We start from the raw sequence: 20,986 nt of genomic DNA on the forward strand, positions 1-20,986 counted from the left end.
ACTGAGGGCTCAAAAAATAAAAAAAGATAAAATTGTGTTGGCATTTGTTTTTGAGAAATCCATGCTGGCTCTTAGTAATCAATGCATTCCTTTCTATATATGTGCTGACTTAAAGTTTAATTATTGGACTATAAACAGAAATACAACACATGGGCTCATACTGGAGAGGACAGATAAGTTTGAACCTGACCAAGTGTTCCATATGGAACTATGTAGAGGTAGCATCTAGTCTAGGGCACTAAGTTAAACCTTCACATGATGAAATACTGTCAGGTGTGCAACCTATCAACATGTTTCGTTTTTTGATAGCATAAAATCTCCTTATCTGTACTGAATTACATACTCAAATAGCTTACAGAATAGACTGTTCTTGGCACACACACACCAACAGTGACTCATTCATATTCATTCCACATACCGTTTCAGGCCTGATCTAAATTAGCATGAATGAACATCCATGCTAGAGTTACTCCAAATTTACTTTTTACAGAATGACAGAAGGGCAGCTTTTTGTAAAAATAAAGATGCATACAATAAAACAGGTTTGGGGGACACAAAACTACAGACTTTTAAAATAATTATTTCTTTTAGCAGAACAGCATTGAAAACTGGCAGCTTTTGCCAGCCTGGACAGAATCACGATAATTTTTTGCAACTGGTGAACATGCTATCAAAAGGATTTGTTTTATGTTTCATTTCCTACAGGATGCCTTGATTCTGCTCCTACACATCAAGAGTGCATTCTATATATACGTGTAGTATTCCCTGCCAGTGTGTGGTAAAGCCAGAGCTTGCTGAGTTGAAGTTTATTAACAGGGATGATGATATACATCAAATCCTGTTAGATTCCCTTGTATCCTCTGAGTTCAGCTGTAAATTAAAGAAATTGGAGGAGAAACGGATTTTCCAGCAAAAATAAAATATGTTATGAGTTATATACTTGGTATAATCTAAAGTATTTTGGAATGGCATGAACTATGCAAGACCCTTGCATAGTACAGATGTAAACTGTTTTAAAAATATAAGTAGGGATCAAAACAAACACCTGAATTTTTAAATGTCCCTTGCAATCACTGCTTGCCTGCACTTTCAAATGTACCACTGCAGCTCTGTTCCTGTGCTACAGAGCCACAGAAGTAGATAAGGGAAACTGTCAGGTATCTTATCTGCCATTACAATCTTCCCATGGGAACTTCTGACTATCATTCTTGTAACTTCAGGAACTGTTTACACATGTTGAGCATCCCTTATCCAAAATACTCCAAAATCCAAAACTATCCACACGGGTGGCTGAGATAGTGACACCTTTGCTTTCTGCTGGCTCAGTGTACACAAACTTTGTTTCACACACAAAATTATTACAAATATTAGGGCATAGCTCGTTTTTGCCATCTTAAGTACGTCTCCTGGCATTCAAGTTCCAGTCTTCCATTATGTTATTTAATTGTTTGACCATTGTTTCTGTAGATAATTTGGCTATTTCTGGTTCATGTTCAGCTTATCAATCTTCTGGCCCAATACAAATCTATAAACATAATAAAAGTGATAATCTGTATGTGTGTATGTGGCATGGGTGTCTGCTCACACAGACAGCCTCCAGCCTCCACACACAAGCTATACTTTCCAGTGTTGTGGAGCTACCAAGAAACTCCATCCCAGGACACTGAAGGTTACAGCGAGAACATCCCAATGTTCCTTTCTCTCTCCATTTGCATGACCCCTCCCTCTGCCTTAACCCTTGCCTACCCTTTCCTATGGCACACAGCAAACAGAGAATTGACCAGCAACTGAACATATGAGAGAGAGAAGTTTGGAGAGAATTCACCATGATTTATGGGAGTTGTAGGGACTGGGATGTATAGTCCACCTGCAATCTAAGAGCACTCTGAGCCTCACCAAAGATGGACCTGGAACTAACTTGCCACACAGATCCAACATGGCCAAATCTGCATACTGGTGGGGTTTGGGAGTGATTTCCCTGGGAATCTGGGAGTTGTAGTTCACCCTTATTCGGAGAACACTGAACCCAGCAGATGAGGGATCTGGACCAAACTTGGCACACAGACCCAACATGGCCAACTGTGCATACAAGTGGGGTTTAGGGGGTGATTGGCCTGGGAATCTGAGAGTTGTAGTTCACTCCTACCAAACTGGACCAATTATCTAACATCCCAAAACAAACAATGCCTTCTTCTAATAACTCTGGCACCGCCGGGTCTCCAAGCTAGTATTATATAAAATTACCTTCTGGGTACATGTATAACATATTTATGAAACATAAATGCTTTTTTGTTAGATTTGGGTCCCATTCCCAAAATATCTTATTACTGTATGTATATATGAAAAGAAGGGTATTCCAGAATCCATATATGATAGAGGCCACAAAGACAACAATGTATGATCTTTAGTACCAGATTTGGATAAAAATTTAACACGCTGTACATATTGTCTAAAAAAAAAGGAACGTCAGCACAAACCTATTACCACGAGGCAATTTTCCATTTTTATCTACTTTGTTTCTTCCTGCTTATTTAATCCTCATCACTTCAATTCTGAGATTAGAAATCAAGTAAATATTGCTTTTTATTGGTTCTTACAATTGATAAACAAGACAGCACTCTCTGGAGTCAGAAATACCCAACCCTCCTGTGCTCTGATGATACTGAAGAACAATGGGAACTAAGTGGAGTATAAGGGACTGAGGACTTGTATGTATGTATGTCTTAAAAGGGAGGCTGGGAAAGTGACCAATATTCTTCAGTTTTTCTTCTCCACTGTTCCCTGTTGATCACATTCTTAACTAAGTTCAAAAGTAAAAAATGTCCATGCTGAGAGTTCATGATTTATATGACAAGGCTGATACAGTATCACTTGTAAAACAATAAATGCCTTGGAAGTTCTGCTTCAATCTCTTGTGCTTGGAGAGAAAGCAGAGAGGGAGAGTAGCTCTAGCATTTCATTTATGGAAAGTTCATTATGGGAGAACCAAAGTTTCCCAGAGAATTACACAATGTAACAAAATTAGAAAAAATCCATTCCTGGTTTGAAAGTGTTATTTCCTGTTTAAATGTGTAGTACAGTAGAATCTTACTTATCCAACATTCGCTTATCCAACGTTCTGGATTATCCAACACATTTTTGTAGTCAATGTTTTCAATATATCATGATATTTTGGTGCTAAATGCATAAATACAGTAATTACTACATAGCATTACTGCATATTGAACTACTTTTTCTGTCAAATTTGTTGTATAGCATAATGTTTTGGTGCTTAATTTGTAAAATCATAACCTAATTTGATGTTTAATAGGCTTCTCCTCAATCTCTCCTTATTATCCAATATATTCGCTTATCCAGCGTTCTGCTGGCCCGTTTATGTTGGATAGGTGAGAGTCTACTGTACCTTGAAAGTAGTTGTTATACTTCAAAAACTTTGTTTTTGTGGTTGCCACAAACTATGTTGAATTGGATGGAATTCTATGAGATATTCATGGAAAAACTAAAGTGAATAAACTTTTATAAAGTTTAATAAACTTTTTCAATGTTTATATGATAGAACCAATCAGGAAATGGCATTTATAACCCAGGAACAAAAATTGTGTTACATGCTGTTATCAACTAGACATAGAAAATTGCAATACGTTTCCTTTCACCCCTTCACTTGACGGATAAATTATGTTCTTGCCCATTTATTGTCTAATTTTTGAAGAAAAAATCTGTTAAGAATGGTCTGTTACAGCATGTGCATAAACTCATGCAGTTAACATGGAGCAAAAAGAATTTATGTTATTTGCTAAATTCACTAAAGAATCCTCAGAAGAGGTGAGGCTTTTCCTAAAGTACATAAACTGGAAAAGGGTTCTTCTGCCGTGTCCTGACTTCATTGGTTTAATTTTTTCCATCGATTTGAAACATAGGTTTCAGATTCAAGACTTTTACACTAAATCCAACCCACCCTGTTGTTTCATGTGATTCTCCGGTTGCTAGACTATTCCTCCTCATTAGACATCAAGACTAGAGCTGACTAGAGCACTCAAGACCCGGCTCTTTACTAGAGCTTTTGATCTATGTTAATTTTATCAATATTTGTATGTATGTTTTTATCCTTTACAATTTTATCTTGTAAATCGCCTAGAGCATCTTGGATGGAGGGCGATTAATAAGTAATTAAATGATGATGATGATGGGTGTTGCGATACAGTAACATCTAGAAGGCTGCACTTTGTTCTGTTCTGGATAGTGGGGTTTGGGTTTGGACACAAGGCTTGTGGATACAATATCTGATGTTAAAATATCCTTTAACCTTTCCCCAACCTCAAAACCACAAGTACTGTGGGGCTACAATTCCCACTATACCCAGTCCACATGGTGGATAGTCAAAAGTGATGGAAGTTGTCGTTCAACAACATCAGGGGACCCAAACTGGATAAAAACAAAAAAACCTGAACACTATAAAAAACAATTATAGGTGGCCTTCTGCATCTACAGATTCTCATTTCATTTATTCAATGACCCTTTGAAGGCAACCATAAGGCTGATGCTGCCCTCAATGAAAATGAGTTTGACACCTCAAGTTTGACATCATACATTAATTTCTCCCATTTGAGTCAAAAATCCTTTTAAATGTTCTTTCTACCGTAGGTTGCTTCCACTTGCTTTAATGAATTGGTGTCCATTTGCTCGGATGGCTAAGTGAGCAAACGATGGTTCTCTGTCCTGCCTTTTGCATCTGCACTGCATCACTACAAACCTGTGACGTTAAAACACCACAATGGACACACAGCAACAGACATTTGTAATTGAATGCCAGCTCCTCCTCCAACCAGGAGAAACTCTCTACCAATTTGGATCCCTTCTGGGAGGCAGACACTTTGCCTAGTGTCTGCTTTTCCTAGTGTCTGCTTACAAGGCTCAGCTACACATGGCCATCATCAGTCTGGAACAGTTACTTTTTTACTATGACTCCCACATTTTGTTAAGCATCACAACTGTCCAAAAACAGGAGAAAAACTACTTTCACTAAGCCCGCGGGCATCAAACAGCAACAAAAGAAAGCGAGGTTTAAAGTAGAAGGCAGACTCTGCAGTAGGACACACTGTTCTGACCCATTTTTTCCAGTTTAGACCCAAGTGGGACAGAACAGCCAGTGCAATGAATGTACAAATGTGTCCATGGGAACTGTATCACAATGATGGCCAGAAACCTTTGGTATTAAGTTGCAGCATGATTCACTTTGACCTATGCCATAACTGCACACTCACTCGAAGTGGTTCTCACATTACTCTTACTGCCACAGCGGAAATACTGACACCACTGCAACAAAACAGCTGCAATCTTGTATTGTTTTACTTTCTCATGTGTAAAATAGTAAGTGCATTTATTTATTTACTATATTTATATCCCACTCTCTCACACCCCACAGGGGATTTAAAGCAGCTTACAACATAGCAATATTCAATGCCGCACATCCAACAAATACAATACATTGCATCATATAATGAAACAATAAAACATAAATACCATAAAACTGTTAAAACATGATGGCCAGTCCTAAATCAATACTTGTGCATTATAACACAAAAACTACAAGTACCTCAAAAACTAAACTCTCTTTTATGAACACCTGTGGAAGAACAGCCAATACCTGGGGGGATTCTGTGCAATGCTCTACACTTTGCATTACAGAAGTAGTCAATAAGGTTTAAATACCTTAAAGGCATCAAATCCTGCCTGGTCTTGGAAGCTAAGCGGTCACCCCTGGCTTGAATGGGAAACCACCAGCAAATACCAGGTCCTGGAGACTGTATTTCATGTAAAGGAACTAGCAAATCTCTGCAGAATCTTTGCCTAAAAATCTCTCAAAATATACTGAGTTACCATAAGTTGAAGGCACACACATACAAATGCATCCCTTTCCTATAAGATGCTACAAATATTGGCCTTGTCAAAGCAATTTCAAACCACTGTTACTACATATCAATCTACCAGCAGAAAAACTACAATCTTTTTCATATAAGTAAGCCACAGTAATTCCCATATAGAAACATGCAGGGGCTATATTTGGGGAAACTTCACGGAGATCGAGCCAGTAAATATAAATTCTGTATCTGAATCCTACAGAAAGTGACAGAATGTTAGCCCTTAGCTTTTAGAACGGACGAGTCCTGCAACAAAATACTGCAAACTCCATTATCTTCCCTGCCAGGCCCTACTTCACCTGCCCACTGCAAATCAGCATGGCATGGTTGCTCAATATGTTCATTTTTTTCTAATCTTCATTCTGTTCCCCCACCAAATATGTTTTCTCCTGTGAACCTGGGGAGGAGGTTTGATATACCTGGTGATACTTCCATATTCCATTAGCCATGTACAAATACGTGAAGGGAAGTCATAGGGAGGAGGGAGCAAGCTTGTTTTCTGCTGCCCTGCAGACTAGGACGCGGAACAATGGCTTCAAACTACAGGAAAGGAGATTCCACCTGAACATCAGGAAGAACTTCCTCACTGTGAGAGCTGTTCGACAGTGGAACTCTCTCCCCCGGGCTGTGGTGGAGGCTCCTTCTTTGGAGGCTTTTAAGCAGAGGCTGGATGGCTATCTGTCGGGGGTGCTTTGAATGCGATTTCCTGCTTCTTGGCAGGGGGTTGGACTGGATGGCCCATGAGGTCTCTTCCAACTCTACTATTCTATGATTCTATGATACTATGACTAATTACACCTTATGGCAATGCGTTTTAATTATCCCTTTTTGCATTTAGGTAAGCTAAATATTCTAAAGGCACCACACCCCATCTGATCTTGGAAACTAAGTAGGGGTCAACCCAGGTTAATACTTCAATGGGAGACTACCAACAAATACCAGGTGCTGTAGACTCTATTTTAGAGAAAGGCGCTGACTTCTGATTACACTATGGAATAAAATTTGAAATTTTTTCTGTTCCTGGTTTGCAAGTGTTATTTCCTGCTTAATGGTGCGGTACTTACTTTGAAAGTCATTTTAACACTTCAGAAACTTGTTGCATAGTGTAATTCCTTGTCTAAGAAAACACAACACAGCTCTTAAGGTCAACAAGCAACTTGAAGACAGACAAACAACTAGAAGAATTATTCATCCGCAGTTACACCTCACACTTCTATCAATATGAAAGTCAAGGCACATTGGCTAACTGGTTGGTTTGTACCACAAAGGTTCCTATGTGGCTGGATAGATCTGCACCAAGCTTGGCACGCATACCTTTCGTTATGCAACTTAAAATAATTTAGGGGTTTGAACTTTTTAAAAAAACACACACACATTTCAGTCCCAGAGAAGAGGGAAAGAAGAGGATATAAGTGGTTTGGCTGTGACTAGATGAGGGACTGGTTGTTGCACTGTTGTGATGTCACTGGGAAAGAGAGGGGAAGAGAGGGAAGAAAGGAGGAAAAATAAAGAAAAAGGAGGGAAGTAAGAGAAAGGAAGAAACATGAGGGGAGGGAAGAGATGAGAAGGAAAAAAGAAGGGAAAAGAAAAGGCAGGGAAGGAAGAGACAGGCAAAATATAGAGAGGCGGATGTATGAAAAATTTGGCAAAAACAAAATGGAATGAAATATGGAAATGATTTTTATGCTGGCTTTTAAATGTTTTATTAATGTCAATTAATAGTTCAGTTAAAGTGCATTTTAATTGTGTATTGTCTAATTTGCTGTAATGTTTTATTATTGTCTAATGTCGACGTTTAATGTGTTATTATTTAACTTATGGTAGTCTTACTATTTGTTGGTTTCACCTTATGGCATTGAATATTTGCCGCTACATGTTGTTAACTGCCCTGATTCCCCACTGGGGAAGTAGGGTAGGATACAAATAAAGTTTATTATTATTAAGTCTGGTTTTTAAATAATTTATTAGTTACAATGTAATTTTAGTTGTGTGATGTCTAATGTGTTGCAGTGTTTTATTATGGCTTGATATCAATGTTAAATGTGTTATTTGTTTTATGCTAATCTGTCTGTTGTTTACATTTTGTGGCACTGAATGTTTGCCACTACATGTTGTTAACCGCCTTGAGTCCCCACCGAGGAGATAGGGCGGGATAGAAATAAAGTTTCATTATTATTATAAATACAATAATAAAGAAGGAAAGGGGGAAAAAAGAAAAGCGGGAGGAAGAAGATGTATGAGGAAACTGGAGGGAGGCAAGAAAGAAAGAGCCACGAAGAGGGCCTGATCGTAATTGCCAGAGCAGAGCATGGAGATATTGTGAGGGAGTTTATCAGAGTCAGAGAAGGGAGAAAGCAGGCCACTGAACAGAAGCTCTCTGAAGCTTTAGGTGCTCTTACTGCTCATTACAGGGAAAACCAAACTGATTCCTAATTCATCTAAAATGCAGACATGTGTTTTTCATCTTAAGAACAGACAAGCATCCCGAGCTCTGAGGATTACCTGGGAAAAAATCCCACTGGAGCATTGCAGCACACCAAAATACCAGGGAGTCACTCTGGACAATGCTCTGACTTAACATAAAGTGCTGTTTGACTATCAAGCAAAAAGTGGGTGTTAGAAATAATATATGAACGCTAACTGGCACAACTTGGGGAACACAACCAAATACAGTGAAGACATCTATCTGCTCTTGCACTTTGTACTCTGCTGCTGAATACGCATGCTCAGTGTGGAATACATCTCACCACATTAAAACAATGAATGTGGCTCTTAATGAGACATGCTGCATTATCACAGGATGTCTACGCCCTACATCACTGGGGAAATTATACTGTTTAGCCGGTATTGCATCACCTGATATTCGCTGGGAAGTAGCAGCCAGCAATGAAAGGATAAAGGCATTGACATCTCTGGCCTATCCTCTGTTCGGATATCAGCCAGCATGCCAATGTCTTAAATCAAGAAACAGCTTCCTAAGATCTAGAGAGATACTTGCAGGAACACCCCAACAAGCGAAAGTCCAAAAGTAGCAGGCTAAAACCTGGAACCTCAATCAGTGGCTGAACCTAAAAACTATGTACAGACCCACTATGAAATTCCAACAAATGCTACGCTCAGCAAAAGACAAGAGGGATCTTTCCACCCCCGCAGGAGACTACCGCATACCATGCAGCTGTGGATAAGTCTGTCTACATAGGAACCACCAAACACAGAATTGCCCAAACACAAATCAGGGAAATGAAAGGCACTGCAGACTAGCTCAACCAGAGAAGTCAGCCATAGAAGAGCACTTGATGAACCAACCTGGACACAGCATATAATTTGAGAGCACAGAAATGCTGGACCACTCCAACAACTATCATGTCAGACTACACATAGAAACCATTGAAATCCACAAGCATGTGTATAATTTCATCAGAAAAAAGGGGAAACCATGAAAATGAACAAACTCTGGCTACCAGTACAGTAGAGTCTCACTTATCCAAGCTAAACGGGCCAGCAGAACCTTGGATAAGCGAATATCTTGGATAATAAGGAGGGATTAAGGAAAAGCCTATTAAACATCAAATTAGGTTATGATTTTACAAATTAAGCACCAAAACATCATGTTATACAACAAATTAGTAGTTCAATACGCAGTAATGTTATGTTGTAATTACTGTATTTACAAATTTAGCACCAAAATATCATGATATATTGAAAACATTGACTACAAAAATGCATTGGATAATCCAGAACCTTGGATAAGCGAGTCTTGCATAAATGAGACTCTACTGCAGGGGTCCCCAAACTAAGGCCAGATGCGGCCCTCCAAAGTCATTTACCTGGCCCCCACCCTCAGTTTTAGACTTAGGCTTGACCAAAGTCTGAAATGACTTGAAGGCCCACAACAACAACAACAACAACAACAACCCTAATTAACTTGACTATCGCATGGGCCAGAAGCAGGCTCACACTTCCCATTTAAATCCTGATAGGTTTATGTTGGTTAAAATTGTTTTTATTTTTAAATATTGTATTGTTCTTTCATTATTTTTTTTGCACTACAAATAAGACATGTGCAGTGTGCAACAGTCTGAAGAATTGTGAACCGGCCCTCTGATTGAAAAGTTTGAGGACCCCTGCTCTACTGTATTAAAAATCTCTGAAAACAGAGGAATTCCAGGCAAGAAACAATCAGGGCCAGCTAACACCTCCCAACAAAGGATTCCCCCAGGCAGGAAGCAGCCAGACTGTGAAGCTGCCAGGCTATTCAATGCTAATCAAGGTGATCAATTGTCTGTTCACAGTTCACAATTCACAGTTGCATCCAACAGACAAGAGTTCTTTCTCCCACCCCGGACCATCCACAAACATATAAACGTCCCTTGCCTAGTTTCCAACAGACCTCACAACCGCTGAGGATGCCTGCTATAGATGTGGGCGAAACGTCAGGAGAGAATGCACCTGGAGCATGGCCATACAGAACGGAAAACTCACAGCTACTCACAAAAGGAATTATTAGCTTTGACAGGCTACTTTTTAAAAAATAGCCTCGACCTATTTTTACACTGGTACACAATTCACAATTACTAGGGCAGATGAGAAATGCATCATCCTGCATGCCTGTCTGTCTTCATTAAGAGGCCACGCCCCCAAAATGCAGGATTCAGGGGCATGTGGTTCAGTCTGAACACAAGGAACAGGCTTCCTATCCTTATAATACCGGGCGCTTACAAGGAACATCTCTCCACAGTGAGGGACACCTGGCAACCTCACTCCAAAGGGAATCAAATTAGGCGCCAAAGGTTTTGGGGGGAGAGGCTCAACCGGGCCACGAATTGGACTCAAGCAGGAGCAGCAGACGCGGCAATGATGCTCCTGTCCCTTCCTGAGAACGAGCCATGGTTATTCCTCCGCGCCTCATTCACCTTGAAGCTCCCTGCTTCATGAAGCGACCGCAACCGCTGACCCAGGCTTCCCTTTTCGGTCCAGAGCGGAGAAAGGACGACGCTCCGCTTCCTCTGAGCTTGTCTCCTGGTTGTGAGGGGAAGCTCGGTCGCCCGTCCGGCTCCGCTCTCCTTGCAACGCCCGCTCGCGCCGCTTACGCAACGCCCACGAGACGAAGGGCGGGTCTCAAGGGGGGAAGCGCGCGCTGATTAGCCTGCCGCGCGACGGAGTGGGCGTGGCTCCTCAGACAGCCCCGCAGCCAAACAGCGAGACTAGGAAAGGGGCGGCTCTCACGTGGAGAAGGGGTAAGCGCGCGCTGATTGGCCTGCCGCGCGAGGGAGTGGGCGTGGCTCTTGCAAAGGCGTCGTTTCAGTGTCATTGGGTTGCTGTGAGTATTTCGGGCTGTATTGCCTTGTTCCGGAAGCATTCTATTCTGACGTTTCGCCCACCTTTATGGCAGGCATCTTCAAACGTTGTGAGGTGTGTTGGAAAATAGGCAATGGGATTTATATATCTGTGGAAAGTCTAGGGTGGGAGAAAGAACTCTTGTCTGTTTGAGGCAAGTGTGACTGCTGCAATTGGCCACCTAATTAGCATTGAATAGCCTTGGAGCTTCAAGGTCTGGTTGCTTACTGCCTGGGGGAATCCATTGTTGGGAGGTGTTAGCTGGTCCTAATTATTTCCTGTCTGGAAATCCCATCTTCAGAGTGTTATTCTTTATTTACTATCCTGATTTTAGAGTACAGTAGAGTCTCACTTATCCAAGCTGAATGGGCCAGCAGAAGCTTGGATAAGTGAATATCTTGGATAATAAGGAGGGATTAAGGAAAAGCCTATTAAACATCAAATTAGTTTATGATTTTACAAATTAAGCACCAAAACATCATGTTATACAACAAATTTGACAGAAAAAGTAGTTCAATACGCAGTAATGCTATGTAGTAATTACTGTATTTACGAATTTAGCACCAAAATATCATGATTATTGAAAACATTGACTACAAAAATGGCTTGGATAATCCAGAACATTGGATAAGCTAGACTCTACTGTATTTTGGTTGCGTATTGAATTGTGTCAAAAGTCATGAATAATATATGAATACATTAATTATATTAGGTAAAGGTTAAGGTTTTCCCCTGACATTAAGTCTAGTTGTGTCCGACTCTGGGAGTTGGTGGTAATCTTCATTTCTAACCCAAAGAGTCGGCGTTCTCCATAGACACCTTCAAGGTCATGTGGCCAGCATGACTGCATGGAGCGCTGTTACCTTCCTGCCAAAATAGTATCTATTGATGTACTCACATTTGCACGTTTTCAAACTGCTAGGTTGGTAGAAGCTGGGAAACTCACCCCACTCCTGAATTTGAACCACTGACCTTTTGGTTCAGCAGCTCAGCGGTTTAATCTGCTGTGCCACCTGGGGCTCCAATTACATATATTAAAAAGAGAAGAAGAAAAAACAGACAGCAATTTGATTTTGCTTATAAAAGGCAAGATTCACTCCCATTTCCTGAGCTAGTTGAATGCAAAATACTTTTGTATTTTGAATTTGGCAAATACACGCCCTTTCTACACTGCCATATAAAATCCAGATTATTTGCTTTAAATTGCATTATATTAGCCTACATTGCCCTATAATCTAGTTCAAAGCAGATAATCTGAATTTTATGGTAGTGTAGATGGGGCCTAAAATATGTTTAGAATAAAGGCAGAAAGTGGAAGAGGCAAAGAGAAACTGGGACATTTTGAAAGCAGTTGAAAAGTAGGTCAGAGGATTAGGCCCCTTCTACACTGCCATATAAAATCCAGATTATCTGCTTTGAGCTGAATTATCTGGCAGTGTAGACTCATATAATCCAGTTCAAATCAGATAATATGAATTATCTGCTTTGATAATTTGGATTATATGGCAGTGTAGAAGGGGCCTTAATCAGGAGAGTTGGTGAGTATGAAACACAAAATGGTCACAGACACACTATACATCTCTCTTTCACTCAATGTAGCTAGAATGCATACTTTGCATGTATTTTTTGTATCTGGGTGTTTGTATTTTGTGCATCAGAGAAGGAAAACGAAACAAAACTAAAAAACAGCTCCTTAGATACACAATCCCATTATGTCCACCAACTGCTTCTCATTCACCTCCACCCCATCCCATTTAATGCTGGCCTTGTTGTGTTGGAGAAGATCAAATAGGCTCTAGCATGCATACAAATAAAACTAAAATGCTTCTAAAGATGGGGTCTAAATTCTGGTTTGGCATGCTGCTGTTGTGCTTGGGCTTTTCTCTAGCACTTGAAGTATTCTGAAAACATCAAGTATTTGCATGCCTGTTGCATTCTCAAAGAAACAATCGTGTTAATACTTGTCTATGCCTAGATAGGAAGGGATAGGAAGCATTAACAGAAGCCGCTCAGAGCAACCTTGGGAAAGCGAGGGATGTAAATGTATTAAATGATCATTTAAAACAAGTCAGGGTTTTATCTGATTTACTAAGGATCTGTGCATGAATGTGTTGCTTGTTGCTTCTTTTGTTATTAGTTCAGCATAGTTATTGTGTTTCCCCGAAAATAAGACAGTGTCTTATATTAATTTTTGCTCCTAAAGATGCTCTAGGTCTTATTTTCAGGGGATGTCTTATTTTTCCATGAAGAAAAATTCACATTTATTGTTGAACAAAAAAATGAAAATTTATTATATACTGTACAGTAATTGTCATCACAAACCAGCATAACCAACCAAACTGTGAATCTTATAAAGAATTGTTACTACCATTATTTCCATGTACAACCATCTATGGTACGCATATTTATCGATCCAGCATGCTCTGGTTCGATGAGCATGCTTCCAAACAAAAACTTTGCTAGGTCTTACTTTCGGGGGAGGCCTTATATTTAGCAATTCATCAAAACCTCTACTAGGTCTTATTTTCTGGGGATGTCTTATTTTAGGGGAAACAGGGTAGCATTCAGGGAACAAATATGTTTTTTGAAAAAAGGGAATTGTGAGTGCATTAGTAATAGTGGAGAGTTACCTGGGAGCAAATCCCAGTGAAAAGACTCGAATTTACATCTCAATAAGCATGTGTAAGATGTACTACAAAATGATCAACAATTGTACAATATTACTGCATTTCTTATGAATTCGTATCTTGATCAATCTGAGTAGTGCTAAATGGAAACTTTTAGATGAAAAAAGCCAATTTAAGTCTTCCCCAGGAAGGAGAACAGATTCCTTCAAGAAGAAGAAAAATAACAATGAATTCACAATTGTATAAAGCGAAATGGAACTGGCCCTCAAAGCACTTGGAAGAAATAATTCATTAGAAAAAGATGGCCTGCCAGTTGAACTCTTTCAAGTATAGAGATTTTTTTTTGCTGCCCTGGAGACTAGGACACGGAATAATGGCTTTAAACTACAGGAAAGGAGATTCCACCTGAACATCAGGAAGAACTTCCTCACTGTGAGAGCAGTTCGACAGTGGAACTCTCTCCCCGGGGCCGTGGTGGAGGCTCCTTCTTTGGAGGCTTTTAAGCAGAGGCTGGATGGCCATCTGTCGGGGGTGCTTTGAATACGTTTTCCTGCTACTTGGCAGGGGGTTGGACTGGATGGCCCATGAGATCTCTTTCAACTCTATTATTCTATGATTCTATGCAAATGCTAACAAAAACTAAATAAATATGGGAAACAAAATAATGGCTTTCTTTGATATGCATTCTAATTCCCAAGAAAGTGGATGGTAGATATTGTCCAGTTTCATGTGTATAAGAATGTTTATTGAGCATTGTACGGTCTGGACCACTACAATAATCTCTCATACAGTAAAAGTAATACTCAAGATGTAACAGAACAGTATATCATCTGCAATAGTTCTCAACCTGTGGGTTCTCAGGTGTTTGGCCTACAACTCCCAGAAATCCCAGCCAGTTTACCAGCTGTTAGGATTTCTGGGAGTTGAAAGTCAAAACATCTGGGGACCCACAGGTTGAGAACCACTGATCTAAAGAGTGAGAAATGTCAGATGGGCTCAGAAAAAAAGAACTACTAGATATAATACAGGTTGAGCATCCTTTTTCCAGAGTTCCAGCATACTCCAAAATCATCCACATGGGTGAGTGAAATGGTGACAGCTTTGTTTTCTAATGGTTCAGTTTAAACAAATCCTGTTTCATATACAAAATTATTAACAATATTGTATAAATAGCCTTCAGGATATATGTATAAGAAGCCTAAATGACGTTGGTCCCATCTCCAAAATATCTTATGTACATGTATCCAGCAAAATCAGGCAATCCCACATGAATGGCCTCCCACAAGGGTCTTCTTCCAGGGGAAAACCAAGAATGGGCAACTTGGAAGTCTCTGAACCGACTCAGAAGTAGAATTGGTAAATCAAAAGACAACCTGGCAAAACTGCACTACCTAGAGGAATCTTCCACCTTGCGCGACTGTGGAGCAGAAAAAACAACTCAGCATCTGTGTGCTTGCCCACAATGCCCAGCCTCATGACAGAGGGAGAACTGTTTAAAACTACAGACAATGTGGTTGTTGTGTTGTCGAAGGCTTTCATGGCCGGGATCACAGGGGGAATGCCACAGTAATCATGGAAACAAAACAATACAAAGAAAAAATCAGACAACTTCTAGATCCCACAATTTACAAGAAACTGAAACAAGACCCCACTAACAAAATCACCAGAAAAACGAACACTCTAATCAAGAACTCCTCCATTAACTTTGACATACGCCAACAGCTGTGCAAATCAGAAGCCCTCCCACCCAGGCTTTACGGACTCCCCAAAATCCACAAGGACTCCATCCCACTCAGACCCATTGTAAGTGCCATTGGATCGCCGACTTACAACCTGGCAAAATTTCTGGCTACACAGCTACAAACCCACATTGGGCTCACTGCACATTATATCAAGGACTCTACACACTTTATAGAAAAGATCAGCAACCTCAATCTAAGCACCAAGGACATCCTGATCAGCTTTGATGTGGTGTCCCTTTTTACCAAAGTCCCAGTAGCTGACACCCTCACACTAATCAAACAAAACTTCCCAGAAGACATCACAGCCCTGTTTCACCATTGCCTCACCACTAGCTACTTTCAGTGGGACACTGGATTCTATGAACAGAAGGATGGAGTGGCCATGGGGAGCCCTCTCAGCCCAGTAGTAGCAAATTTCTATATGGAATACTTTGAAAAACAGGCCCTAGAAACAGCACCAAAAAAGCCAACTGTTTGGTTCAGATACGTAGATGACACCTTCACAATTTGGAGCCATGGAGAGGAAGAACTCAGCAAGTTCCTGGACCATCTTAACAGCATCCACCCAAACATCCAATTCACCATGGAAAAAGAAAAGGAAGGAAAACTGCCATTTCTAGATGTTCTGGTCATCCGCAAACCCAATCAACAATTGGGCCACACAGTTTACAGAAAACCTACACACACAGATAGATACCTTCATAAAAACTCCAACCATCACCCAAGTCAGAAAAGGAGCACAATCAAAGCCCTGACAGACCGTGCACAAAGAATCTGCGAACCTCACCTCCTCCAAGGTGAACTCAACCACCTAAACTGGGCTCTACAGGCCAATGGATACTCCACCACAGACATCAGAAGAGCTGCAAGGCCAAGAACAAGCCATGAGAGTCAAGACAAAGATCCACCCAGAGGAAAGGTGTTCTTACCATACATCAAGGGAACTACTGACCGCATAGGGAAGCTGATGAAGAAGCACAACCTACAAACTATCTACAGACCCACGAAGAAAATCCAACAAATGCTACGGTCAGCGAAGGACAAGAGGGATCCTCTCTCTTCTGCAGGAGTCTACCGGATACCATGCAGCTGTGGACAAGTCTACATAGGGACCACCAAACGCAGCGCCCAAACAAGAGTCAAAGAACATGAAAGGCACTGCAGACTAATTCAACCAGAGAAATCAGCCATAGCAGAGCATTTGATGAACCAGCCTGGACACAGAATACTATTTGAGAACACAAAAATGCTGGACCATTCTAACAACTATCATGTCAGACTACACAGAGAAGCCATTGAAATCCACAAGCATGTGGACAACTTCAACAGAAAGGAAGAAACCATGAAAATGAACAAAATTTGGCTACCAGTATTAAAAAACTCAAAAATCAGAACAGTAAATAAAAAGCAATACTCTGAAAACAGAGGATTTCCAGACATGAATCAACCAAGGGCAGTTAACGACTCTAAACAAAGGATGCCCCAGAGGCAGGAAGAAGACAGCAGATAAGCTTTTCAATGCTAATTAAAGTGATTAACTACACAACATTCACACTGACCTCTCTCACCCTAGACTTTCCACAGATATATATTAACCTCTTTGCTTAGTTTTCTCCATACCTCACAACCTCTGAGGATGCCTGCCATAGATGTGGGCGAAACGTCAGGAGAGAATGCTTCTGGAACATGGCCACACAGCCCGAAAGACATACAACAACCCAATGTGGTTGTTGTTGCCCATTTTTGGTCAAAAATTATTTAGCTGCTCGTGCTTTATTTTATCAGTTTTAAACTTATTTATTTATGCAGTGCTTTTGACACAAAATCAATAAATGTACATGTATGCAAAGACAGCTATTGGAGGTCTCATCCATAGGCTCAACATAAACTTCCTTTTTGCTGATTCTCTTCCATTAGTATGTTAAAGTTGCATGTATCAAAGAAAAACAATGGAATGCCTAGCAACATAGGTTTTAAATAAACCGATACAACACATACATTTAAACTAAAAATCATGTGATATTTTTGCTATTTTCCTACCAAATTATTAATTTTAATTTAAGAATGTATTGTATTACAATTAAGGGGAACATGTTTTATGAGTTTTATCTCATTTTACTATTTAAACACCAGCATATAGCCACTAGAGGGGGATTTTTCACTGCAAAAAGAAACATAATTTCCTTTCCCTTTTCTGTGGTGAGTTTGAGAGCTGGGTCAAACTTGTTTACTCAATTGAAAGTCTAGGCGAGTTTGCTATGATTTACTCCCTTGTAGGTGTGCTTTGGATTGCCGCCTTTAATCTTGTAAAGCCTGTTATGCACCATATGTCGACTACTACATTTTCCTTATATGATGCAAGGATTTGTTCCCTCTGTCTGCTCTGTTAATTCTTTGTGTCTCTTTTCTTTTATACTGGTATTTGCATTTAAAATAGAATCACTGTGGAAAAGCTTAAGCCACTCCTCCCTCAATTCCGATGTTTCCTCCATATAGAAAGGCCACCTGTTTCTCTTTTCTTTGGTGACATCAGAAGGATAAAAATCTTTACTCCTCTAGCCTGGGTTGCAATACAAGAAATATGTTTTCTTTTTTTGTAATTTGAGTTTCCTGTAGTTGGTGTTTGCACTGTGAAGAGATCTTTAAGGGTTTTTAAAGTGATAACTGGAATATAGTGGTCTTTCTTGCCTGATACAGTTGGATTAGAGGGCATGAATATTGGCAACTTCTTTATCAACTGAAAAGGTAAATTTGAATGAAATAAAAATGGTCAATCTAGTTACAGATTATTTGGGTTCCTAAGAAACAATGGACCCCTGGTGGCACAGTGTGTTAAAGCGATGAGCTGCTGAACTTGCGGACCAAAAGGTCCCAGGTTCAAATCCTGGGAGTGGAATGAGCGCCCGCTGTTAGCCCCAGCTCCTGCCAACCTAGCAGTTCGAAAACATGCAAATGTGAGTAGATCAATAGATACCGCTCCGGTGGGAAGGTAACGGCGCTCCATGCAGTCATGCCGGCCACATGACCTTGGAGGTATCTATGGACAACGCCGGCTCTTCGGCTTAGAAATGGAGATGTGCACCAACCCCCAGAGTCGGTCACGGCTGGACTGAATGTCAGGGGAAACCTTTACCTGTAAGAAAAACAATAAACCCATTCACCAATAGCCAGCATCCTACAGGTGACATATACTTGATCCATTTCAGTTTGGTTTCAAGCCTGGTTATGGGACAAAGACTGGTCATAGTGGTAAATGAACTACACCAAGAATTAGATGGGGTATTTGGATCTGCTGGAACTCTCTGCAAGGGCTTTCTTAAGGGCCCTTCCACTCATTCATATAACCCAGAATATCAAGGCAGAAAATCCCACAATATTAGCTTTGAACTGGGTTGTCTGAGTCCACACTGCCAAATATTTCAGTACAAAACAAATAATGTGTGATTTTATTCAGTTGTGTGGAAGGGGCCTTAGTCTCTACCTCCGTGATACCAGTTGTGGAGGCAGTCTAAATTGCCTCAAGGTACTCATGAGGAATTATGCAACTCCTCTCCTCAATGGATACTACCTCTCTGCTACCACAACAGAGACCGTGTATTAATACAAGTGCTCAGATAGATAATGTTTCTAAAAGCCAAAAGTGTATACAGTGGGACCTCGATTTAAGAGCATTTTGAGTTAAGAACTGTTGCTAGACCTGGGTTTTGCTTTGAGCATTTTGGGTTAAGAACTAGCACCAGAGGGCTTTAGGGCTGCAAGGAAGTGTGCCTTGTGCTCTTGTCTGCTTTGAGAGATTGCTGTCTGCTTTCCTCTTGTCCACTTTGAGGGACTTTGGGTTAGTTGATTTTGTGTGGTTTTTATTCATGGTATGTTTGTCTTCATGAAGAGAGAGAGGAAGAGAGAGCAAGAGGGGGAGGGAGACTGGAATGAGTATAGTATGAAGAAAGTGATGTTTCTACCTCTTCGCTTTGTGTTTCCTTGCCACAACTTTGTGCTTTTACCATTTTAAAATTTGTCTTTCTTTTTATTGTTCGATGTAAATATGCATTTATACATTATTTGTTATTTATAAAGTACATTTTGTATTTTAAAACATGTAACAAAAAATTAGATTGGAGTTGGGGGGCGGCGGAACGGATTAATAGCATTTCAATGCATTTCAATGCAAAAATTCACTCTGAGATAACAGCAATTTGAGTTAACAGCTTAGCCATGGGATGAATTATACACTTAACTCAAGGCATTACTGTACAAACAAGTATTTATATACAAAAATTAAACATAAAAACAGATTATTACATTTAAAACACCTTCCCTCTCTTCTTTCTCTTAAGATATCTCCTGCTCCTTCTACATTGCCATAAATCCAGATTCTCAAAGCAGATAATCCAGATTATGTACTTTGAACTGGATTATGAGTATACACTGCCAAACAATCCAGTTCAAAGCAGATAATCTGTATTTTATATGGCAGTGTAGAAAGAGCCTCCAACAACTTATTCCGTGGTAACACCTGCCTTGGTTGTGTCCCACTGGAATAATTGCAATCTGTTCTGGGTAGAGTTACTTTTCCAAAGTGTTCAGTCTTCAGTTGGCCCATTAAACAACATCCAGAACCGAAGCTGGTTATAGAGAATACACAACTCACATGATTTAATCGCTCCACTGGCTGACAGTACATTTCCTGGCACAATTCAGAATGCCATAAAGTTCTATGTGGCTTGCTTCCAGGCTCAGGTTGGCATCCCCTTGATGACCCAATGACAGCTCTATGATATTTGGACAGATCTTTCTGTCCCACTTTTGTGGTTAACTAAGGACTGCAGTTAAAGAGGATTCTGCCTGATGAGCCGTAAGCTAAAAACCAGATAGACCAGAACAGAGAAACCAACTCACCAAGTTGAAGACAAGTCACAGCAGTTTATTCCAATTTGGCCAAAAGGGATACATGTACAGCAATTTCAAGCATAAGCATACAGAGAAATATAGGATATCTTTTACATTATTGATAGCTATTCAGAGTTGCAGTACAAAAGCACCTGGAAAGTTAGATATGTCTTGTTTTTGGTCTAGACTACAAATAGCTATAATGCAAGCTTTTGCCCAGATCTTTTCAGCCATTAGGCTAGAATGGTTGTTGTGATGTGGTTTGAATATTTGATGTAAAAATGATAAAAATTATAATTATTTGGAAATGATAGTCTTCTAGTAAAGTGGGGAGGGCTGGCATTCTCTCTCCCCCCCCCCCATAACAGGGATAACAGGTTTTTTTCTTTATGTGTTCACCAACTTTGAGCAACATAGTACACAATACATTTTAGGAATGTTAAAGCTGTATTTGTGTAACTATAAGTAATAAGCT

The 20,986-nt window shown here is 40.1% G+C and overlaps 3 protein-coding genes across 8 annotated transcripts in view; 2 read left to right on the forward strand and 1 right to left on the reverse strand.

Moving 5' to 3' along the window:
- The window catches only part of blvra (biliverdin reductase A), a 28,873-nt gene extending 17,885 nt beyond the window's left edge, over nt 1-10,988 (reverse strand). The window contains exon 1 of one of the 3 annotated variants that reach the window (XM_062983804.1): nt 10,832-10,988. The gene's annotated coding sequence lies outside the window, so the exon portion shown is untranslated. The remainder of the gene's footprint in view (nt 1-10,831) is intronic. The other 2 variants (XM_003222213.4, XM_008112896.3) reach the window with 2 other exon arrangements.
- A 27-nt stretch (nt 10,989-11,015) lies between these two features.
- LOC100564198 (cytochrome c oxidase assembly factor 1 homolog) overlaps nt 11,016-20,986 on the forward strand; it is an 82,187-nt gene continuing 72,216 nt past the window's right edge. The window contains exon 1 of one of the 4 annotated variants that reach the window (XM_008112890.2): nt 11,016-11,155. The gene's annotated coding sequence lies outside the window, so the exon portion shown is untranslated. Of the gene's footprint in view, nt 11,239-20,986 lie in introns of all 4 variants that reach the window. The other 3 variants (XM_062983808.1, XM_062983809.1, XM_062983811.1) reach the window with 3 other exon arrangements.
- fignl1 (fidgetin like 1) overlaps nt 11,245-20,986 on the forward strand; it is a 39,273-nt gene continuing 29,531 nt past the window's right edge. The window contains exon 1 of the mRNA XM_062983802.1: nt 11,245-11,330. Within this exon, the coding sequence (XP_062839872.1) occupies nt 11,304-11,330 (27 nt within the window). The 5' untranslated portion in view covers nt 11,245-11,303. The remainder of the gene's footprint in view (nt 11,331-20,986) is intronic.

Source organism: Anolis carolinensis, chromosome 6 (assembly GCF_035594765.1).
Source record: "Anolis carolinensis isolate JA03-04 chromosome 6, rAnoCar3.1.pri, whole genome shotgun sequence".
Classification (NCBI taxonomy): Eukaryota; Metazoa; Chordata; class Lepidosauria; order Squamata; family Dactyloidae; genus Anolis; species Anolis carolinensis.